Source organism: Engystomops pustulosus, chromosome 8 (genome assembly GCF_040894005.1).
Source record: "Engystomops pustulosus chromosome 8, aEngPut4.maternal, whole genome shotgun sequence".
NCBI classification, from domain to species: domain Eukaryota; kingdom Metazoa; phylum Chordata; class Amphibia; order Anura; family Leptodactylidae; genus Engystomops; species Engystomops pustulosus.
The window spans coordinates 112,761,814-112,786,526 of NC_092418.1; the positions used below are offsets into that span (position 1 = coordinate 112,761,814).

Below are 24,713 nucleotides of genomic sequence, written 5' to 3' on the forward strand. Positions count from 1 at the left end.
AATATTATTTCTAAAATTCCCTGTTTAAGTGAAATCTCCCCCCTTTAACGATAAAAAAAATCTGCCCCAAAATCAGGCTCCTCGCCTCACATGAGATTCGTCAAGTTCAGTGGTTGCAGGGGGGGCGGGAGGGAGTAAAGCTTCAGAAGCCCCAATCTTTGGTTCTATAGCACCTACATACAAGCTTTTTGTGTCATCTTAAAGATAAGAATCTCATCTTTCAATCACATGGTTTATGGTTCTGGACATGCAGGCAGTTATAAATTAGGCAGGAATAATAATATTAATAATTCCTTTATATAGCGTACACAGATTCCACAGAGCTGCCATATCAGTCCCTGTCCCCAATGGGGTAATATAATGGGACAATCTAATCACCTACCAGTATGTTTTTGGAGTGTGGGAGGAAGCTGGAGGACCTGGAGGAAACCCACACAAACACGGAGAGAACATGCAAACTCTTTGCAGATGTTGACCTGGGACATGAACCCAGGTCCCCAGCACTGCAAGGCTGTAGTGCTAACCACTGAGCCACCGTGGAACTGAATGTTTAGCTCTAGCTCCCATTTCCAATTATGTTTTTTGCTGTCTGTAGCTCACAAAGCCATAAGCCTGATGAGATCTGTATCTTTAATATTACACAAAAAGCATGTTTCTAGTTACAACATTACAGAAGATAGGGGCTTTTGAAATGCTACTCCTACCCCTGGGGCAACTAAATTTGACTCATCTTATGTGAAAATGAGATAAGAAGAGTGCGGGGGGGGGGGGGACATTTTTATAGGTAAATGGGGAGATTTCACATTAGCGTAATTCTATAAGGGAAATTTCATCCCCTACCTGATTATGTTAGTTGGGGTGAAATCTGGCTACAGGTTCCCCTTTCATTTTCGATGAATGCACAACCATCGTTTTTCAGATTTGATTGACAGCTCTGGAGGCCAAACTGCTGCCCGGGGCATCCATTGTAGCTGACCCAGCAGCTTTCATTGACTGACCACTTCATTATAATGACACTGTCCTGGGGGGGCACAGTCCTGCCCCAGGTTCGCTCCATAATTAGTCCTCCAAGGTGTCTCATCTGTTTTTAGTTAGAGTAGCGCGCAGTGTTAATTGTATCTGCCAGTAAATTGCAATTAGTAACATAAGATTGACAGATTGACCGGACTAGCCAGCGCTGCTCCAATATTGGATATAACCACGAAAAATGACATTTTAAGGGCGTTCCGGAAGACGACAAGGATTGAATGTGTTGCCTGTGATTGTATTGATCTGGGTTCCGTGTATTCGGATCAGCGCCGCTGTGTGTCATTTCTTCCCCATGATTTATAGTCTCGGCTGCGATACATTGTTTACCTCTAGTGATTCATCGCCTGTAAACAAGCACGTCGCTGCTTTTACATTTGTTTCTTTTTTGGCATTGTCTTGTTTTCTTCCACTTCCTCAATTTTTTTTTATATATATTTAGTCCGGGAAGAAGGAAGAGCCAGTAATAGATGTTTAGTCTCCCGGGACTCCTCCACATCTATCCATGGGAAGAGGGACGCTACCTTAATGGGGACGGGAGAGTGACTGATTCACCAAAACAAAGCGCCCTGTCTGTCTGCGTGTCCATCAGTGACATCACATCACCAGGGTTAATGGTAATAAGAGGGGAGGGGGGATATTAAACCGTTTCCTCCTGTAAGAAGCAAAATCCCCTATAGGGGTTAAGGTAAAGTAATAACACAACGTGAGCTGAAATAATATATGGTTGTGGGAGTTCTAGTGGAAAAATAGTGATGATAAAATTGTGGCTTTTAAAGGAATTTTCCATTTTTATGTTAAGAAATCTTCACACTTCACAACCCTTTTCGGTCAAGACGAGATTGGTTGCTGTAGCATTCACATCTCATCTAAGAGCAGGGCCAGCTATGTGCAGGATTAGGCAGAATTTTAGCCACCCTATATACGCCCCCCCCCCCATTGGTTCGTGTGAATGCAGCCTTATTCTTCATCCCCCAAGATCGTAATAAGTGTCTGATCGTTGAGGGTTTGACTATGGGGATCATCAGTAATCAGTTGTGTTAAATGCTGCAGCGACATCAAGGACTGATATAAATTATTGTTCCGGAAGTCTAATAGAAGTCAATGTAGTGGTGGCCCCAATTTTGTGAACACTCATTGCAGGACATTGGTCATTGCAAGACAATCCCTTTAATAAGCACTTCCCTCTGTCCCCTATGTGTAAAAGCTGTGTATATAACGCATCACTTCCCACTTATGATGGTATAAGACGTCTCGGCACGAGGGGAAACTCTTCTCTTTGATTTCTCAGAATACGTCTAATGTGACCTGAATATCCTGACATGTAGAAAATGAAATGAAGACTGTCCTGTCCCACGGGTTACACTTTCACATCCTTAAAGGGAAAACCACAGTGAAAACTTTTTCTGAACCTGTAATTCAATGAGCGGGAGGGGGGAGGGTCACAAACGTTACTCTTAACGTACCTTTGGGCAAAGTTTTCCATATGTGACTCATAATTTTCCGCACAATTCTGGTGATGCCGTGAAATGTAACCACTGAGCTGCTTCATTTCCATTTCGGGTTCTTTATGCCAAGCTAAGACTATTTGGGTGGGCATTAAAGGGGTTTACCACCATAGGGACTTATATACTTTCTCCAGGATGGGAGGTAAGTCTTATGAGTGGAGCACCCATCAGTAGGGAAAACAGGGATCTTCAAGTCCCATACGGCAATAGAGGAGGTCCCTATACTCGGCCATTGATCCAGTCTTCTCTATGACCCTTAATGAACTCTAGGAAGGATATTTCATACCCCACCTGAGGGGGGTTGTAGTTTAATGGGGTAAAACCTTAATAACTGGTGACTGGTTCCCTTTAAGACAAGTTTTCCCACAGAGGAGCAGGAAAAGAGCCAAATAATGAGAGAAGGAAGCAGTTTCCTCTGATACATTGTATCACCTTGTAGTGTTTTAGTTATACAAAGTTTGTCAGAAAGAATCTGAGTGACCGTTCCGAGGCTCATAAGATTTGATATAGTTGATATTTTCGCTGATTCTCATTGATCAGGCTCCTAGGGTTATAGGATATTTTGTCGGTGCCCGTGCCAACCCCCCTCTCTCCCAATTCCCTATTTTTCTCCCTCCCCTTTTAACATCTGTTAAATGCTTGTTTCAGAAACCGTACAAGAGCCTAATGAATGCAGCCCTATGACTGATGTGTCATGTGTAATGTCAGCATCTTGGAGGGGGTCATTAATTCTCTGACTAATGATGCTCCTGACACTGTACATGACAAAGGGGCCAGTGAAAGCGCAGGGTCCGCTCCATCCCCCTGCTGGACAAGCATTCATCCTTCTATTGCCTAGAAGACCCTCCTCGACCTATCATTACTGCAGGCTAATCAGCCCGGAGTGGGGGCTAGCTACCTCCCCCCCCCCCCCCCCCCCCAGGTACCTTCGCTCCTAGCTGGATCTCAGAATGAGTCCTTTATGTTAGAGATGGCAAATTACTGGGGCGTCTTTGATCAGTTGATAGAGCGCCGTATCTTCAGTCAAAGCAATTAGCTTGACGAGTTTTTTTTGGATGTGTTAATTTCCTGCAATAACAAGGCTGTGTTCTGCTTAATGCATGAGGAACAGTAGGCCCCCTGCAGGCACCAGGCTGGGGGGGGGCTGCAGATGAATACTATGGAAATTGAGGCTTGCAGGGTCCTTCTTCTTCTCAGTCACATTGTCCTATTGAAGGACCACTGGACTCGAAATTCTTCACCTAATTGACGAGCTTATTGCCTGGGCTGCAGGGATTACATGGGGGGGGGGTGATAATAACATTCCTGGTCTATTCATAGAAATGGACATAACTGGTTATTGTTGGATATCACCATTTTTCATGCTATTATAGGGACTGTGACTTTCTCTGTGGAGGAGACACTGGTGCCGCTCATCTGTATTCATATGACTTCTGAGATTTCTGTTACTAATATCGGAAACAAGAACGCAGCCGCCGCATTTTCTTTCCTACTTCTTCTCCTCTCAGAATCACGGTGACTCAGTTGTTAGCAATTACAGCCTTGTAGCGCCGGGGCCCTGGGTTTAAGTCCTATCCAGGTCAACAACTGCAAAGAGTTTGTATGTTCTTTCCGTGTTTGCATAGGTTTCCTCCGGGTCCTCCGGTTTCCTCCCACCACTGTTAGGTTTAGATTTTGAGGACAGGGACCGGTTTGACAAGCTCTGTGCAGCGCTGCGTAATCTGTGTGCGCTATATAAATAAAGAATTATTATTATTATTGCATCTCTATCCCCCTTTCTATTTACATACAAAGGACAGCACATGTAGATATTCAACATGCCCAATCCTTCTGTCTCGCTGACATCCAGGAATACAACTATGACTCTGTCCCATGGTTGAATGGCTATTCTGGGGGTTGTACAGGCAGTCCCCGGGTTACATACAAGATAGGTTCTTTAGGTTTGTTCTTAAGTTGAATTTGTATGTAAGTTGAGACTCTATATTTTATCATTGTAACTCCGCCCAAAACATTTTTTGGTCTGTGTGACAATCGTATTTTAAAACTTTTGGGTTATCATAAGAACCAAGATTAACAATAAAGCTTAACTGCAGACACATTTGATAACTGTTACAGCTGTTTATTGTAGCCCAAGGCTAAAGTACAGTAAATTACCAACATCCAGAGGTCCGTTTGTAACTAGGGGTCGTATGTAAGTCGGGTGTTCTTAAGTAGGGGACCGCCTGTACTTATAGTTTAGTTGCCGCATGCCCTAGCTGCCTGGCTATAATGTATATAATACACGTGTCTGATCAGTAGCATTATACACGTCTCTATGTAATCAGATATCAGTCATTGCACTAATTAGAGTCACTTTTACTTTCTTCCTTGTATTTTGGCCCCGTCCTCCCGGATCCAGGATGTGACCTCTTCTCTCCCATTAGATTGTATCTCCCTGGTTCCTACCCTGGTTGTTTGTTCTGGATAATGCAGCTATTTTGGGGACATCTTTCCTGGATTTGTTTAGACTGACGTTTTATTTGTGGCTTTGATGCAGAGAATTCCAGATCCGCAGCCTATAACGAGGGGCGAGAGGCTCATAATCTGTCGTGCCGCCATATGAATAGAGGGGCCTGTCTGGGGATAAGGGGGTTATCTGTAATGTGTGTTATACATTCATATGTAACAATATCCCTATCACAATAGTCACTTCTTAGGTTGTCAGTCTGACCTTGGCTTCACACGTTTGGCTTCACACGTTCTGACCTTGGGTTGTTTACAGCTAAGATGAAGGTTATCTATCATACGATGGCTGATAAAGGAGGAAACGTGTGATCGGCCACGATAAGGGAGGTGATTTTTGCTTAGTGCAACCTTATACAATGGGGCTTCATATCTGATGTTGTAGCTTGGAAGCTACTACATGGGTTTAGTGGTTTTAACCCAAGCATGGTTACACAATGGCGTGTGCCCTTATAGTATAGTATCCATTCTACATTTAGCTGTCAATTACTTAATTTTTGTGAAAAAGGAAATTTTAAAATATGCAAATGAGCCTCAGGGGCTCTTGTGAAGCCCCACCTGGCTCAGTCGGCTGTCACTGACTCTCTGGGAGGGGGAAGGCCCGGATAAGCACCAAAGGAAGGTGGGAATAATTAGCAGACTGAGCAAGGGGCATACACAGGAGCCTCTGAGGCTCATTTGCATATTTTTTAAAGTCTTGTTTTCACAAAAAATAAGCCATTATCAGCTAAATGAAGAACTGATCCTGTTTCTGGGGGAACACGCCAGCAGGTAACTATGCTTGGGTAAAACCACTAAATCCATGTGGTAGATTTCCTTTAAGAAGTTCCACATTGCATCTGGACTAGTATGCTACATAATATGTAAATTAGCTCTCCTCCAAAAAGAAGAGCAATTGTTTCACTAACCTCAGCTATCAACTTGTTCTAGTGACATTGTTTTCTTACCTGGGAATTGCTTTACAATCCCTACAAGTTCCAAACTGATTCTCTTATCATTTTCTGCTTCAGTATCACCAAGGAAAGCATCATAGATGTGGAAGGGATCGTGCGTAAGGTGGACCAGAAAATCGAGAGCTGCACACAGCAGGACGTCGAGCTTCACATTGAGAGAGTGAGTGTATGGGGAGCACGAAGTGTTCGGGAAAGGGAAGGTGTCTGCAGGCGTTTGTAGCAGCAGGACTGTGAAACCTGGATTTATATTCCAGGACTGCTGTGTCCTCACACTGCTGTGCTCTGTACTCTCTGCATTGAATTGCTCCACAATACCTGCCAATACACTGCTATGGCATTCAACAGAAGCCTGCTACAGCTTTTACACTGATAGCAGAGAGAAGGGTCTCTGAAGCCGCGCAGCGCGAATGGCACAGCAGTGTGAGGACACAGCCTCCGTGTACAATCCTGGTATATAAATCACGAAGGTATGCTTACACATCTCTCCAGGGACAATACCTAACATTGTCTGCAGTCTGCTTGGTCAGCGCTAGTACCCTCCAATATATTGATGCACAGAAGGGGTCAATACCCTTGCCAATAATCTGATTTGAAGGAGGTTGCTTCTGAGGTCCAAAGTTCTTTCCCATCCCAATGAAAAGTCCTGAACTGCAGTTCCAAGCGCAACCACTATACAATATATAGCGCTGTGCTTAGTATGCCATGTGGCCCTTAGCGTTGCACACTGCTGCTACATTGCGCGACGGCACCCGAAAATTATCTACTTATCCATGTTTGCCTGTTTCCTTCTCCATCTCTGATCCACTGGTCCTGAAGTTTATCATAGTTTGGCGGTAAGAGGCTCAGTATCCAAAGAAGCTGAAAATTGCTTTTTTTTAGTAACATGCGGTGTGAAAGATGTTTAGATTTTTAATGAAGACGACTCCTGCGGCCTAATGGCGCCCTGTGGGTCCTGGCAGCTCTGTAGAACATCTGCTCGTCTCCCTGGCCACTTATAGAACGCGTTTCCTCATACACGTCACAATCGCTGCGTTGGCAGATTCACACACTGTTATAGTGTCCTGGTGTCTCTAGAAATCTCACAACAGTCTCAGGTTATTTGTGTCCTGACTTTCAGATTTTCGTGATCAGCGCAGCCGAGCCCCGTCTGCCGCTACAGCTGGAGGACGCCATGCGGCCTGATGGCGAGGGGGAAGAGGTGAGGAACCTGCAACCGCCTTCATATGTATACACACATACATACATGTCATAGATGTACTCACTGCTGCGCAAGTCACATTGAGAGACCCACAATCAGTGTGCAAGACGAGATTTTATCCCTCGTTTTCCTGACAAAGTAGCAGGTTGGCGGAAGCAAACGGGACTCTCACAGAGGAGGATTTTGGAATTTTCTCTCCAAATGTGGAAAAAGGATCTTTTAATTACATCTTCTGCACTGATTCCATCATGTCCCCTCCACTCACCCATCTAACATCATTGCCTGTATATCACATATAAAATATCTATAAGGCTGCACGGCAGCGGGAGGGGAGGAGGAGGTGAGCGCAGCTCACCCCCGCCCCTCTCCATAGAGATACATGGCGCACAGCGCCTTATTACGGGAAAAGATAAGACATGTCCTATCTCTTTTCCAGGTACGGAGCGGTATGGTGCCACACGTGTGCTGCCGCTCCCGTAGGGCGCCGTGCTCCCATTGCCGTCTATGGGGGACATATATCGGCCGTATAAACGTCCCCCATACAGTCGTGTGAATGTAGCCCAAGTCAAGTAAAATGGCAGACCTTGCCCATAGTTGATTATTCACCAAAATTCTGTAGGCCTTCTTAGATAATAATTATTTATATAGCGCACACAGATTATGTAGCGCTGCACAAAGCATGTCATATCAGTCCCTGTCCCCAATGGGGCTCACAATCTAAACAACCTAGCAGTATGTTTTGGAGTGTGGGAGGAAACCAGAGGACCCGGAGGAAATCCACGTAAACACGGAGAGAACATACAAACTCTTTGTGGAGGTGGCGTAATTGCCATAAAAAAAATCACAATTACTTGTTTTCCGCAAGAATTTGAGATTATTTCAGTGCTGCTTCGTCATTTCTCTGATGTATAAGCACTGATAAATCTCCCCCACTGTGTCAGACATTGCCCATATCCTTTAGCCACCAAGGTGGATAATAAAACTCAACTTTTATTAGATATTAAATTAAGACATCATAGACGCCTGCGCGTCACCCTCTCTACACGGGTGGATACTTACCGGCAGCGCGCCTGCGCGCACCGGACTGTGGCGCGCATGCGCCAAATCTTCTTCGCTCGCACTCCCTGCGAGATTCCATTGCGCAGGCTCCATTGATAGACGAGGATTCGTAGATAGAGAGGCTGACGTCTTATGACGAGGAAGGGGAGTGGTTGTCTCCACAACTACGGATTGGACAATCCCCTATCAACATCCGGCTTGAGGTACGCAACACTGGGGCTTATTAGCCTATCCATAAGCCCTAAACGGAGCTTCACACCATATTTTCTCTAAAAACCACATTTATAGGACCACGTCACTTTGGATCAGTGGCGCAACCCGATGAGTCAGTAATAGATAGTTTATAAAAGTCCGTACTGCACGCCGATCGCGTAGCAGTCAGCCCCAAACCCCTGATGACGCCAGTTCGGCGAAACATGTCGGGTGGGCTTGGTTGAGCGGCACGTCTAAGTTTTAATTCAGCAGCAGTCAGTATATAGGCACAGGTCAATCTATTGTTATATAGTCTAGTGAGGGTTAACTAGAGGAATTACAATGCCCTGAATGGGGCAATCGATTATATAGGAATCATAAAGTTGGCTTCTATGAACACTCAACAGTGACATACAATACCCTTGAGTGAGAACTGATCCCTCTCCCTCTAGGAAACTGACATACTTTGTACCTCAGTTTAAGGAAGTGTCCTAGTAGTACTTATACATCTCAGTTCAATGAAGCATCCTAGTAGCATTCCATCCTATCGATCTGTCCCACTATTGCCTGTCTGCAAATTTTAAATGAGTTTTGGTTTTCTATGATGTCTTAATTTAATATCTAATAAAAGTTGAGTTTTATTATCCACCTTGGTGGCTAAAGGGTATTATTGGTCGCTGGCCGTGCGACTTTTTGAAGTTTGAATTAAGTAATTTAATTACCCAGCCACCATAGGAATATATACTAACGGGGCCCAAAATACTTTCCCCCTCCCTCTTGGAAGGGGAAATTTTGCTATAATAGACATTGCCCATAGGCTTCATGTAGAAAAAAATATAAATAAATAAGTCATTTTAATCACTTTTTTATTAGTCTTTCATGAACTGGTGACAGATGCGGGTCCCATGTTACACGGAGGCTCCGGCCCCTGGTGCATTGTGTCTACGTCACCAGCGATGGGCGGAAGTCATTATGTCCTCGGCTCTATAGTCCCTGCGTCTCCTGTTTACATTCACTTCTCCATGAGTTTTTTCCTCTCTGTACGTGAGAAGCTCCTGTGTAAACACCACAACCTCGGGATCCTCCCTCACTTTATTCCAGTGATTAAACCTACAGATAATTAGGGTTTTCAGAACTTCCTGTCTTCCAAAACTCTATAAAAGGTGAATGTGTCATATTATCCCATAGCAGCCAATCACTGCGCAGCTTTCATGTCTGTTACTGCTCTGAGCAGATGAGAGCTGCGCTGTGATTGGTGGCTTCTAACATCAAATATTCCCATCACCTAAATGGTGAATGTCATGTTTACCTATAGTAACCAATCACTGAACAGCTTTCAAGTCTGAGAGTACTCAGAGAATATGAGAGCTGGGCTGTGATTGGTTTTAGGCAAATTCCTATTTTCGACTGTTTTTGCTAAATCTGCTGCTCTGCATTCGCTCTCTAACTAAAATGGGTGCAGTATCTTGAATTAAGTTGCTCTGGGAATTGTGATTCGTCTTCATTAATGTGACTTCATAAAACATCACAGGTGATGTTGTTGGACATCCCAAGCAATCACAATGCAGCTTTCACTTCTGGAGATCAGTTTCAGTTTTCAAAGCTGATCACTGATTGGTTGGTATAGGACATGAGTAGTTATAGTTAATTTACTTGTTAGAGCAACCAATCACATTGCAGCTTTCATTTCCTATCCCTGGGTGGTCGATCTCTAGATTTTGTGAGTTTCTTACTTAAAGGGTTGTCTCACTGAAGACCCCCTGCTGTAATGCTGAAGATGGAGTAGTAGTTATAGCCACGGAGCAGCACGCAGCACATTTCAGACATGTCCAGATCTTTTCCTGACATATTATATTATAAGTTTTTGCTTTTTGACCCGTTTTACCTCTGGCGACACATTAGAGGGTGAACCTTCCCTCCTGTGCTGGGAGTGTGCACTCACCAGCCGGACGGTGCGAGCCGCCACTGGGAAAATCCACCGCAAAGCCCCTCACTGTATTATGTTACTCTGCTTGATGTTTAGTGAGTGTTTTCTTTTGTGTTTTTTTTCCTGCTTTAGGAAGGAAGAGCGACTGTAAACCAGGATACTCGGCTGGACAATAGAGTCATTGATTTAAGGGTAAGGATTGAATTCCAGAGCACGCACGGTCCTGGGGATGTGCCGGGACTAACGCATCCCTACTACAGGTGCCGGGACAAACGCATCCCTACTACAGGGGCCGGGACAAACGCATCCCTACTACAGGTGCCGGGACAAACGCATCCCTACTACAGGTGCCGAGACAAACGCATCCCTACTACAGGGGCCGGGACAAACGCATCCCTACTACAGGTGCCGGGACAAACGCATCCCTACTACAGGTGCCGGGACAAACGCATCCTTACTACAGGTGCCGAGACAAACGCATCCCTACTACAGGTGCCGAGACAAACGCATGCCTACTACAGGTGCCGAGACAAACGCATCCCTACTACAGGTGCCGAGACAAACGCATCCTTACTACAGGTGCCGAGACAAACGCATGCCTACTACAGGTGCCGGGACAAACGCATCCTTACTACAGGTGCCGAGACAAACGCATCCCTACTACAGGTGCCGAGACAAACGCATCCCTACTACAGGTGCCGAGACAAACGCATGCCTACTACAGGTGCCGAGACAAACGCATCCCTACTACAGGTGCCGGGACAAACGCATCCCTACTACAGGTGCCGAGACAAACGCATCCCTACTACAGGTGCCGAGACAAACGCATGCCTACTACAGGTGCCGAGACAAACGCATCCCTACTACAGGTGCCGGGACAAACGCATCCCTACTACAGGTGCCGGGACAAACGCATCCCTACTACAGGTGCCGGGACAAACGCATCCCTACTACAGGTGCCGGGACAAACGCATCCCTACTACAGGTGCCGGGACAAACGCATCCCTACTACAGGTGCCGGGACAAACGCATCCCTACTACAGGTGCCGGGACAAACGCATCCCTACTACAGGTGCCGGGACAAACGCATCCCTACTACAGGTGCCGGGACAAACGCATCCCTACTACAGGTGCCGGGACAAACGCATCCCTACTACAGGTGCCGGGACAAACGCATCCCTACTACAGGTGCCGGGACAAACGCATCCCTACTACCGGTGCCGGGACAAACGCATCCCTACTACCGGTGCCAAGACTAACAGAAACCCTACTACGGGTACCGAGACAAATGCATCCCTACTACGGGTGCCGAGACAAACGCATCCCTACTACAGGTGCCGGGACTAATGCATCCCTACTACAGGTGTCGAGACAAACGTATTCCTACTACAGGTGCCGGGACTAATGCATCCCTACTACCGGTGCCGAGACAAACGCATCCCTACTACCGGTGCCGAGACTAACAGAAACCCTACTACGGGTACCGAGACAAATGCATCCCTACTATGGGTGCCGAGACAAACGCATCCCTACTACAGGTTCCGAGACAATCACATCCTGCTACAGGTGTCGGGGTGGCCCTGAAAGTTTGCTTATGATTGGAGCAGCCATAGTGTGGTGCGAGGATACAGTTGGTCATTGTTGTCACTGGTTACAACCTGTCAGTTTTGATGATGTCACTAGCTGCAGACTGTCAAGTGTGATGATAGTGACATCATCAATACTGAGAGGCTGCAGTTAGTGTGATGCTGCCCAGATCTGTCTGATACTATATTAATATTCACCATTCTGAATCATGAGAAGAAGTGGGCACGGGGGAAACTGCCCAGCAGCGTGCGTGTCACTGACGGTACTTAGCCCAGCAGCGTGCATGTCACTGACGGTACTTAGCCCAGAAGCGTGCATGTCACTGACGGTACTTAGCCCAGAAGCGTGCATGTTACTGACGGTACTTAGCCCAGAAGCGTGCATGTTACTGACGGTACTTAGCCCAGCAGCGTGCGTGTTACTGACGGTACTTAGCCCAGCAGCGTGCGTGTTACTGACGGTACTTAGCCCAGCAGTGTGCGTGTCACTGACGGTACTTAGCCCAGCAGTGTGCGTGTCACTGACGGTACTTAGCCTAGCAGTGTGCGTGTCACTGACGGTACTTAGCCCAGAAGCGTGCATGTCCCTGACGGTACTTAGCCCAGCAGCGTGCGTGTTAGTGACGGTACTTAGCCCAGAAGTGTGCGTGTTACTGACGGTACTTAGCCCAGCAGCGTGTGTGTCACTGACTGTACTTAGCCCAGCAGTGTGCGTGTTACTGACTGTACTTAGCCCAGCAGTGTGCGTGTCACTGACGGTACTTAGCCCAGCAGCGTGCGTGTTAGTGACGGTACTTAGCCCAGAAGCGTGCATTTTACTGACGGTACTTAGCCCAGCAGCGTGTGTGTCACTGACGGTACTTAGCCCAGCAGTGTGCGTGTTACTGACTGTACTTAGCCCAGCAGTGTGCGTGTCACTGACGGTACTTAGCCCAGCAGTGTGCGTGTTACTGACTGTACTTAGCCCAGCAGTGTGCGTGTTACTGACTGTACTTAGCCCAGCAGTGTGCGTGTCACTGACGGTACTTAGCCCAGCAGTGTGCGTGTTACTGACTGTACTTAGCCCAGCAGTGTGCGTGTCACTGACGGTACTTAGCCCAGCAGTGTGCGTGTCACTGACGGTACTTAGCCCAGCAGTGTGCGTGTCACTGACTGTACTTAGCCCAGCAGTGTGCGTGTCACTGACGGTACTTAGCCCAGAAGCGTGCATGTTGCTGACGGTACTTAGCCCAGCAGTGTGCATGTCACTGACGGTACTTAGCCCAGAAGCGTGCATGTTGCTGACGGTACTTAGCCCAGCAGTGTGCGTGTCACTGACGGTACTTAGCCCAGAAGCGTGCATGTTGCTGACGGTACTTAGCCCAGCAGTGTGCGTGTTACTGACGGTACTTAGCCCAGAAGTGTGCGTGTTACTGACGGTACTTAGCCCAGCAGTGTGCGTGTCACTGACGGTACTTAGCCCAGCAGTGTGCGTGTCACTGACGGTACTTAGCCCAGCAGCGTGCATGTCCCTGACGGTACTTAGCCCAGCAGTGTGCGTGTTACTGACGGTACTTAGCCCAGCAGTGTGCGTGTCACTGACTGTACTTAGCCCAGCAGCGTGCATGTCACTGACTGTACTTAGCCAAGCAGCGTGCATGTTACTGACTGTACTTAGCCAAGCAGCGTGCATGTTACTGACGGTACTTCACAGGCGGTGAGCAGACTCCAGGCACAGGACGCACGGAGATGATTCTTGACAATAGGGGGGTATTTTTTTTTTTTTTTTTACCAGCGATGAAACTTCCCAGCGCTCCTTGGGATTGGAGCCTCGGCAGAGGTATATAAAAAGTTCTTGTATGTCCAGGAGTTCCGCTGTGTCCCCCTCCTGCTGTTAGCAGACATCTCTCTCCGATTCTCTGTCTGCTGTATCACCCCCTATGTTCCCTGTAAGAGTCGCTTGTCTTGTGCCCTATAATTATTCACAGTCACACTGCAGTCATCTATACAGTCATTGTGCAATCTCCTCCACAATCTCATCAGAATTTTATAGAATTTCTTTTTCATTTTCTGCCAGACTTTATTTTTGATGTAAACAAGTTAGACCCAGACAGAGAATCGTCTGCACCGGCTGATGCATATAATGTGCTCATTGTGAACTTCTCCATTTTGGTGAATCTCTTAGTGTACAGAATCTGCAGGGACTTTTAGAGAATGCCAGGTCATACACTACTGATTCCCAACCACGAGGGGAGGTCACATCACTGGTAACCGGACATTACCTCAAATATAAAACCAAACATCCATTGTCTAGAAGTGACCCAAAAACAAATGATGTATGACCCAAAGTGACTGCACCAGAATAGTGAGTGCAGCTCTGGAGTATAATACAGGATGTAACTCAGGATCAGTACAGGATAAGTAATGTCATGTATGTACACAGTGACTGCACCTGCAGCAGAATAGTGAGTGCAGCTCTGGGGTATAATACAGGATGTAACTCAGGATCAGTACAGGATAAGTAATGTCATGCATGTACACAGTGACTGCACCAGCAGCAGAATAGTGAGTGCATCTCTGGGGTATAATACAGGATGTAACTCAGGATCAGTACAGGATAAGTAATGTCATGTATGTACACAGTGACTGCACCAGCAGCAGAATAGTGAGTGCAGCTCTGGGGTATAATACAGGATGTAACTCAGGATCAGTACAGGATAAGTAATGTCATGTATGCACAGTGACTGCACCAGCAGAATAGTGAGTGCAGCTCTGGGGTATAATACAGGATGTAACTCAGGATCAGTACAGGATAAGTAATGTCATGTATGTACACAGTGACTGCACCAGCAGAATAGTGAGTGCAGCTCTGGAGTATAATACAGGATGTAACTCAGGATCAGTACAGGATAAGTAATGTCATGTATGTACACAGTGACTGCACCAGGAGCAGAATAGTGAGTGCAGCTCTGGGGTATAATACAGGATGTAACTCAGGATCAGTACAGGATAAGTAATGTCATGTATGTACACAGTGACTGCACCAGCAGCAGAATAGTGAGTGCAGCTCTGGGGTATAATACAGGATGTAACTCAGGATCAGTACAGGATAAGTAATGTCATGTATGTACACAGTGACTGCACCAGCAGCAGAATAGTGAGTGCAGCTCTGGGGTATAATACAGGATGTAACTCAGGATCAGTACAGGATAAGTAATGTCATGTATGTACACAGTGACTGCACCAGCAGCAGAATAGTGAGTGCAGCTCTGGGGTATAATACAGGATGTAACTCAGGATCAGTACAGGATAAGTAATGTCATGTATGTACACAGTGACTGCACCAGCAGCAGAATAGTGAGTGCAGCTCTGGAGTATAATACAGGATGTAACTCAGGATCAGTACAGGATAAGTAATGTCATGTATGTACAGTGACTGCACCAGCAGCAGAATAGTGAGTGCAGCTCTGGGGTATTATACAAGGTCATTACTAGAATAAAAATGTATATATAAATATAATCAAGTGATTCAGCCATGTAAGAGGTTGTTAGTAAGATCCATTGATGATCGCTGTGTAGAGGTCCGTCCTCCAGGATCCTCACCAGTCGGCACAGTGACTGGGACCCATGTTTTGCTGCAGTGATAATCCTCCATTACTATTTTCAGGCCATCTAGGAATATGCTGTTAATACTATATATATATATGTGTGTGTCCATAAGAGATGGTATATAGAGTATATGAGAGTAATGGACTCTCCCTAAAGTATATGCACAGCTGTGATTCGCTTTGATCCGACCACCGTGAGACCGTGATTCAGCGCCGCGCTGTAAACAGGAAGAGAAAATACTCGCTATTTTTTGCACGTGCAACAAAATAAACGTCTGTATTTTTCCTGAACGTCGGTTCCTTTGAAGTATTGTTCTGCTCCAGCAGCTACATCTGCCGGGAGGCCGAGGCTCTGACAGCACCTGAGACCTGACACCAGGGAAGCGGCGGCGCAATCCTCACACGCGTCTCATTCTAGACCTCGCTGTGTGCATGGAAAGGGGCTCCTCAAATGTGTTACTTAGTTAAAATATATTTATATTTATATGTGATTCAGTGTAACACAGCCCCTCCACATATCCCAGGACAGATCTTTCCTGTCATTGTGGACAAAGGTCAAACAATAACAGCAAAGTGTTTGTGTCACAGGATATCAGTCATACTGCGAGTATGGAGAATAAGTGCTGAGAGCTGCGCCCCCAGGACCTCTACACAGGGGGGTCTACAGGTGGTCAAAGGACCTCTAGGGAGAAACGTCAGTATATTATAGTAGTTATATTCCTGTACATACGGGGCAGTACTATAGTAGTTATATTCCTGTACATAGGGGGCAGTATTATAGTAGTTATATTCTTGTACATAGGGGGCAGTATTATAGTAGTTATATTCTTGTACATAGGGGGCAGTATTATAGTAGTTATATTCCTGTACATACGGGGCAGTACTATAGTAGTTATATTCCTGTACATAGGGGGCAGTATTATAGTAGTTATATTCTTGTACATAGGGGGCAGTATTATAGTAGTTATATTCCTGTACATAGGGGGGAGTATTATAGTAGTTATATTCCTGTACATAGGGGGGAGTATTATAGTAGTTATATTCCTGTACATACGGGGCAGTACTATAGTAGTTATATTCCTGTACATAGGGGGCAGTATTATAGTAGTTATATTCCTGTACATAGGGGGCAGTATTATAGTAGTTATATTCTTGTACATAGGAGGCAGTATTATAGTAGTTATATTCCTGTACATAGGGGGCAGTATTATAGTAGTTATATTCTTGTACATAGGGGGCAGTATTATAGTAGTTATATTCTTGTACATAGGGGGCAGTATTATAGTAGTTATATTCCTGTACATAGGAGGCAGTATTATAGTAGTTATATTCTTGTACATAGGGGGCAGTATTATAGTAGTTATATTCTTGTACACAGGGGGCAGTATTATAGTAGTTATATTCCTGTACATAGGGGGCAGTATTATAGTAGTTATATTCCTGTACATAGGGGGCAGTATTATAGTAGTTATATTCTTGTACATAGGGGCAGTATTATAGTAGTTATATTCTTGTACATAGGAGGCAGTATTATAGTAGTTATATTCTTGTACATAGGGGGCAGTATTATAGTAGTTATATTCTTGTACATAGGGGGCAGTATTATAGTAGTTATATTCTTGTACATAGGGGGCAGTATTATAGTAGTTATATTCCTGTACATAGGGGGCAGTATTATAGTAGTTATATTCTTGTACATAGGGGCAGTATTATAGTAGTTATATTCTTGTACATAGGGGGCAGTATTATAGTAGTTATATTCTTGTACATAGGGAGCAGTATTATAGTAGTTATATTCTTGTACATAGGGGGCAGTATTATAGTAGTTATATTCTTGTACATAGGGGGCAGTATTATAGTAGTTATTTTCCTGAACATAGGAGGCAGTATTATAGTAGTTATATTCCTGTACATAGGGGGCAGTATTATAGTAGTTATATTCCTGTACATAGGGGGCAGTATTATAGTAGTTATATTCCTGTACATAGGGGGCAGTATTATAGTAGTTATATTCTTGTACATAGGGGGCAGTATTATAGTAGTTATTTTCCTGAACATAGGGGGCAGTATTATAGTAGTTATATTCCTGTACATAGGGGGCAGTATTATAGTAGTTATATTCCTGTACATAGGGGACGGTATTATAGTAGTTATATTCCTGTACATAGGGGGCAGTATTATAGTAGTTATATTCTTGTACATAGGGGGCGGTATTATAGTAGTTATATTCTTGTACATAGGAGACGGTATTATAGTAGTTATATTCCTGTACATAGGGGGAAGTATTATAGTAGTTATTTTCTTGTACATAGGGGGCGGTATTATAGTAGTTATATTCTTGTACATAGGGGACAGTATTATAGTAGTTATATTCCTGTACATAGGGGGCAGTATTATAGTAGTTATATTCTTGTACATAGGGGGCAGTATTATAGTAGTTATATTCTTGTACATAGGGGGCAGTATTATAGTAGTTATATTTTTGTACAGGGGGCAGTATTATAGTAGTTATATTCCTGTACATAGGGGGCAGTATTATAGTAGTTATATTCTTGTACATAGGGAGCAGTATTATAGTAGTTATATTCTTGTACATAGGGGGCAGTATTATAGTAGTTATATTCCTTTACATAGGGGGCAGTAGTATAGTAGTTATATTCCTGTACATAGGGGGCAGTATTATAGTAGTTATATTCTTGTATATAGGGGGCAGTATTATAGTAGTTATATTCCTTTACATAGGGGGCAATATTATAGTAGTTATATTCCTGTACATAGGGGGCAGTATTATAGTAGTTATATTCTTGTACATAGGGAGCAGTATTATAGTAGTTATATTCTTGTACATAGGGGGCAGTATTATAGTAGTTATATTCCTGTACATAGGGGGCAGTATTATAGTAGTTATATTTCTGTACATAGGGGGCAGTATTATAGTAGTTATATTCCTGTACATAGGGGGCAGTATTATAGTAGTTATATTCTTGTACATAGGGGGCAGTATTATAGTAGTTATATTCTTGTATATAGGGGGCAGTATTATAGTAGTTATATTCCTGTACATAGGGGGCAGTATTATAGTAGTTATATTCCTGTACATAGGGGGCAGTATTATAGTAGTTATATTCCTGTACATAGGGGGCAGTATTATAGTAGTTATATTCTTGTACATAGAGGGCAGTATTATAGTAGTTATATTCTTGTACATAGGGGGCAGTATTATAGTAGTTATATTCCTGTACATAGGGGGCAGTATTATAGTAGTTATATTCTTGTACATAGGGGGCAGTATTATAGTAATTAAATTCCTGTACATAGGGGGCAGTATTATAGTAGTTATATTCCTGTACATAGGGGCAGTATTATAGTAGTTATATTCCTGTACATAGGGGCAGTATTATAGTAGTATAGGAAAAGTATATGATTATAGTCCGATAACTATTGTCTATTTTTTTGGGGGGGGGGGTTTATTGGGAAAATTTTCTCTTAATATGGGATAGAAATACCAGAATGAGATGATTTGTCTTTCCCTGGTAATGTTTGGAATGTATAGAATGTATAATTACGTTTCTTCTTGTTTATAGCTGTTTTTTCCTCTCTTTGTTCAGTATATAATCTGTGAGGTGTTTATGTGAGGATTGAGGTCACCGGACATGTATGTGGATGTCACATGTGGCTCTTCCCGGGTGTCGGGGATCACCATAGGGTTCATCCTTGGAGCAGGAGAAGTTCACACTTGAGGCTCCTCGTGCTGTTCCCACCTATCGCTTCTCTCCGCATCTTCCGCTCTCCAGGAAATACTTATTATACATTCATAAATAATTCTCCGGCTATTAACAGGAGGGTCTCGCTGCGATACCCCAGGTACAATACAATGGATGTGTTTGTTAGAAAGTAGATCCTGGAGGACGGAAAGCCGGAGTATTGTCAGAATATTTCACTGATACATTTGAGTTTCCTGTTTTCTTTCTGAAAGAGGTGCAACAAAGAAACACAGGGCAGTAGTGGTACAAGATGAGATTTATAATAATATGATCATTATATACTGTGTATATCAACCATACCAATTATTACTAATTAAATACTATGACTCAGATAATCCCTGTTACTAGTGCACCCTCACCGAAGAGAGACTATAGGGCACCTGTACACAAGGGACCCCCAAGGTTGAGCGAAAATATCTATAGATCATAATACCATAGAAGGCGTCCATTGTCTTCTACCCCCTGACCTCTACTTCTGACCTTATTTTGTTCTATCCTCTGACTTATTAGCACACTGAGCAGAGACTCTGCCTTCCTATGGTCTTGTAACTTTCATAACCCCAATGGTTAACCAGAAGTGAAATTACTCCAGGCAATACTGCGGCTGCTTGGTTATAGATAGCAGTGGTTAGGAGAGTTTCTATACAGCAGGGAAGCATACTCTGAAGAGAAGGTTTAAATTCGTCCTCAGTTCTAGTTATAGACCCAGATAGATATTTCATCTTGAAGAGCTTTCTGCTCTTTCTGTACCACAGCCCCTCCCCTCTGCTCTGAATGACTGCTTTAGGTATCCAACCAAAATCTGGCTACACGGGGAGAGGAGGGACTATGGAGCAGTAGAAAGCCCTTCAGGCTGAAAGCCCCGCGCAAAGCCCTGGACTTTTCACAGTCCTGTCACTGCTGTCAGAATACACAAAGCTATGATAGCACAGTGCTGCTACCCTACACAGTACGCAGCTTTATACGGTCAGAACTACTAACAGATTCTGTGTTCTTGCGTCCTCTAGAAGCCGCTGCTTTCAGCAAAAGCTTAGCAGCCCCCTTGCTGCTAGCAGCCTGGAATAGCGCAATCCTCTGAATAGGAGTCTCTCTATGCCGTGCCCTGTGCAGAGCATCCCTCCAGCCACTGGAGCTGCTGTAGTAAATATGATCCTTCCTTTGAAGGAAATCTACCATCAAAATCCATCATAATAAACCTTACTGATAGATCCAGGCACATTACTCACCCGGTCTGCGGAGTTCACAGAAGTGCATTGTCCGTGTATAATGCGATGTGCGGGGAGTCACTAAGATCCTGCACCTGATATCCTGCATGTGTCACTTCCCTGCTCAGGTCCCCGGAGTTCACCTTCTTCTTCCTGGTGCATGTAAGTGCATTGTCCGTGTATAATGCGATGTGCGGGGAGTCACTAAGATCGTGCACCCGATATCCTGCATGTGTCGCTTCCCCGCTCAGGTCCCCGGAGTTCACCTTCTTCTTCCTGGTGCATGTAAGTGCATTGTCCGTGTATAATGCGCTGTGCTGGGAGTCACTAAGATCCTGCCCCCGATATCCTGCATGTGTCGCTTCCCCGCTCAGGTCCCTGGAGTTCACCTTCTTCTTCCTGGTGCATGTAAGTGCATTGTCCATGTATAATGCGCTGTGCGGGGAGTCACTAAGATCGTGCGCCCGATATCCTGCATGTGTCGCTCCCTGCTCAGGTCCCCAGGGTTCACCTTCTTCTTCCTGGTGCATGTAAGTGCATTGTCCGTGTATAATGTGCTGTGCTGGGAGTCACTAAGATCGTGCGCCCGATATCCTGCATGTGTCGCTTCCCCGCTCAGGTCCCCGGAGTTCACCTTCTTCTTCAAGTGCATGTAAGTGCATTGTCCGTGTATAATGCACTGTGCTGGGAGTCACTAAGATCCTGCACCCGATATCCTGCATGTGTCGCTTCCCCGCTCAGGTCCCCAGAGTTCACCTTCTTCTTCCTGGTGCATGTAAGTGCATTGTCCGTGTATAATGCGCTGTGCGGGGAGTCACTAAGATCGTGCGCCCGATATCCTGCATGTGTCGCTTCCCCGCTCAGGTCCCCAGAGTTCACCTTCTTCTTCCTGGTGCATGTAAGTGCATTGTCCGTGTATAATGCGCTGTGCGGGGAGTCACTAAGATCGTGCGCCCGATATCCTGCATGTGTCGCTTCCCCGCTCAGGTCCCCGGAGGTCACCTTCTTCTTCCTGGTGCATGTAAGTGCATTGTCCGTGTATAATGCGCTGTGCGGGGAGTCACTAAGATCGTGCGCCCGATATCCTGCATGTGTCGCTTCCCCGCTCAGGTCCCCGGAGGTCACCTTCTTCTTCCTGGTGCATGTAAGTGCATTGTCCGTGTATAATGCGCTGTGCGGGGAGTCACTAAGATCGTGCGCCCGATATCCTGCATGTGTCGCTTCCCCGCTCAGGTCCCCGGAGGTCACCTTCTTCTTCCTGGTGCATGTAAGTGCATTGTCCGTGTATAATGCGCTGTGCGGGGAGTCAGTAAGATCCTGCACCCGGTATCCTGCATGTGTCGCTTCCCCGCTCAGGTCCCCGGAGTTCACCTTCTTCTTCCTGGTGCATGTAAGTGTATTGTCCGTGTATAATGCGCTGTGCGGGGAGTCAGTAAGATCCTGCACCCGGTATCCTGCATGTGTCGCTTCCCCGCTCAGGTCCCCTTCTTCTTCCTGGTGCATGTAAGTGCATTGTCTTGCGACATTAAATTGAATGTTATATCCTGCAATGATTCCGAATCAGTTGGATCATCCGACTGATTTTAGAGACCATGAATAACAGATACCACAGTACCGGTGCCTGGATCTATGAGTAATGTCCCTGGTTTATCAGGATGGGTTTTGGTGGTAGATTTCCTTTAAGAAGGGTCTAGATGCCTTTTTACATCTAAATAACATTGATGGTTATAACGGTTACAGTTACCCTAAATCCCTTCCTCATCCAATCCCTTCCCTTCCTTGGTTGAACTTGATGCACATGTCTTTTTTTCAACCGTATAAACTATGTAGCTAACAAAGAAATTTGGTACAACCTCATACCGTATACCGTGTATAAGCCGAGTTTTTCAGCACAAAAAATGTGCTGACAAACGTCCCCTCGGCTTATACACAAGTCTATTAAAAAAATAAAGTTGTATACTCACCCTCTGGCGGCCCGATGCTCCACGCGGCTCCCTGATGTCCCTGATGTCGGCGCGGCCGGTCTTCTTTCTTCCCCGCGGCTCCTCTTCTTTCTTCTGTCATGGGCGGGGCCAGAGGTCGCACTAACATTTTTCCAGAAGGGTAAAAATACTCCTCTCACCATTTTTGAGGAGTATTTTTACCCGAGGAGGAGTATGAAGATTTCGGTAATACACAGCGCACACTACACGACACGACACTACACTCACACGACACTACACTCACACGACACGACACTACACTCACACGACACTACACTCACACGACACGACACTACACTCACACGACACGACACTCACACAGCACACACGACACGACACTACACGACACGACACTCACACAGCACACACGACACTACACTCACACAGCACACACTACACTACACTCACACGACACGACACTACACTCATACAGCACACACTACACTCACACAGCACACACGACACTACACTCACACAGCACACACGACACTACACTCACACAGCACACACGACACTACACTCACACAGCACACACGACACTACACTCACACAGCACACACGACACTACACTCACACAGCACACACGACACTACACTCACACAGCACACACGACACTACACTCACACAGCACACACTACACTACACTCACGCAGCACACACGACACTACACTCACACAGCACACACGACACTACACTCACGCAGCACACACGACACTACACTCACACAGCACACACGACACTACACTCACGCAGCACACACGACACTACACTCACACAGCACACACGACACTACACTCACACAGCACACACGACACTACACTCACGCAGCACACACGACACTACACTCACGCAGCACACACGACACTACACTCACGCAGCACACACGACACTACACTCACACAGCACACACGACACTACACTCACACAGCACACACGACACTACACTCACACAGCACACACGACACTACACTCACACAGCACACACTACACTACACTCACACAGCACACACTACACTACACTCACACAGCACACACGACACTACACTCACACAGCACACACGACACTACACTCACACAGCACACACAACACTACACTCATACAGCACACACAGCATACACTACACTCATACAGCGCACACTACACTACACTCATACAGCGCACACTACACTACACTCATACAGCACACACAGCATACACTACACTCATACAGCGCACACTACACTACACTCATACAGCGCACACGACACTACACTCACACAGCACACACGACACTACACTCACACAGCACACACAACACTACACTCACACAGCACACACGACACTACACTCACACAGCGCACACTACACTACACTCATACAGCACACACAGCATACACTACACTCATACAGCGCACACTACACTACACTCATACAGCGCACACTACACTACACTCATACAGCACACACAGCATACACTACACTCACACAGCGCACACACACACACACAGCGCACACAACACGACACTCACGCAGCGCACACAACACGACACTCACGCAGCGCACACAACACAACACTCACGCAGCGCACACAACACTACACTCACGCAGCGCACACAACACTACACTCACACAGCACACACTACACTACACTCACACAGCACACACTACACTACACTCACACAGCACACACAACACGACACTCACACAGCACACACTACACTACACTCACACAGCACACACTACACTACACTCATACAGCACACACTACACTACACAATACACAATACACTGCACTACACTCACACAGCACACACTACACTCACACAGCACACACTACACTCACACAGCACACACTACACTCACACAGCACACACTACACTCACACAGCACACACTACACTCACACAGCACACACTACACTACACTCATACAGCACACACTACAATCACACAGAACACTGCACACACTCACCCGGCCTTAAGTCCCGTCGGGATCACGTAAATGCAGGCAGCTGCTGTATACTACATGGGGGCAGGCTGGCTGTATACTACATGGGGGCAGGCTGGCTGTATACTACATGGGGGCAGGCTGGCTGTATACTACATGGGGGCAGGCTGGCTGTATACTACATGGGGGCAGGCTGGCTGTATACTACATGGGGGCAGGCTGGCTGTATACTACATGGGGTCAGGCTGGCTGTATACTACATGGGGGCAGGCTGGCTGTATACTACATGGGGTCAGGC

General features: G+C 45.7%; 1 protein-coding gene across 1 annotated transcript in view; it reads left to right on the forward strand.

Annotated features, from left to right (window-relative positions):
* The window catches only part of DARS1 (aspartyl-tRNA synthetase 1), a 68,342-nt gene that overhangs the window by 30,241 nt on the left and 13,388 nt on the right, over positions 1–24,713 (forward strand). The window contains exons 7-9 of the mRNA XM_072122245.1: positions 6,047–6,149; positions 7,107–7,187; positions 10,498–10,557. Coding sequence (XP_071978346.1) covers positions 6,047–6,149; positions 7,107–7,187; positions 10,498–10,557 — 244 coding nt within the window. The remainder of the gene's footprint in view (positions 1–6,046; positions 6,150–7,106; positions 7,188–10,497; positions 10,558–24,713) is intronic.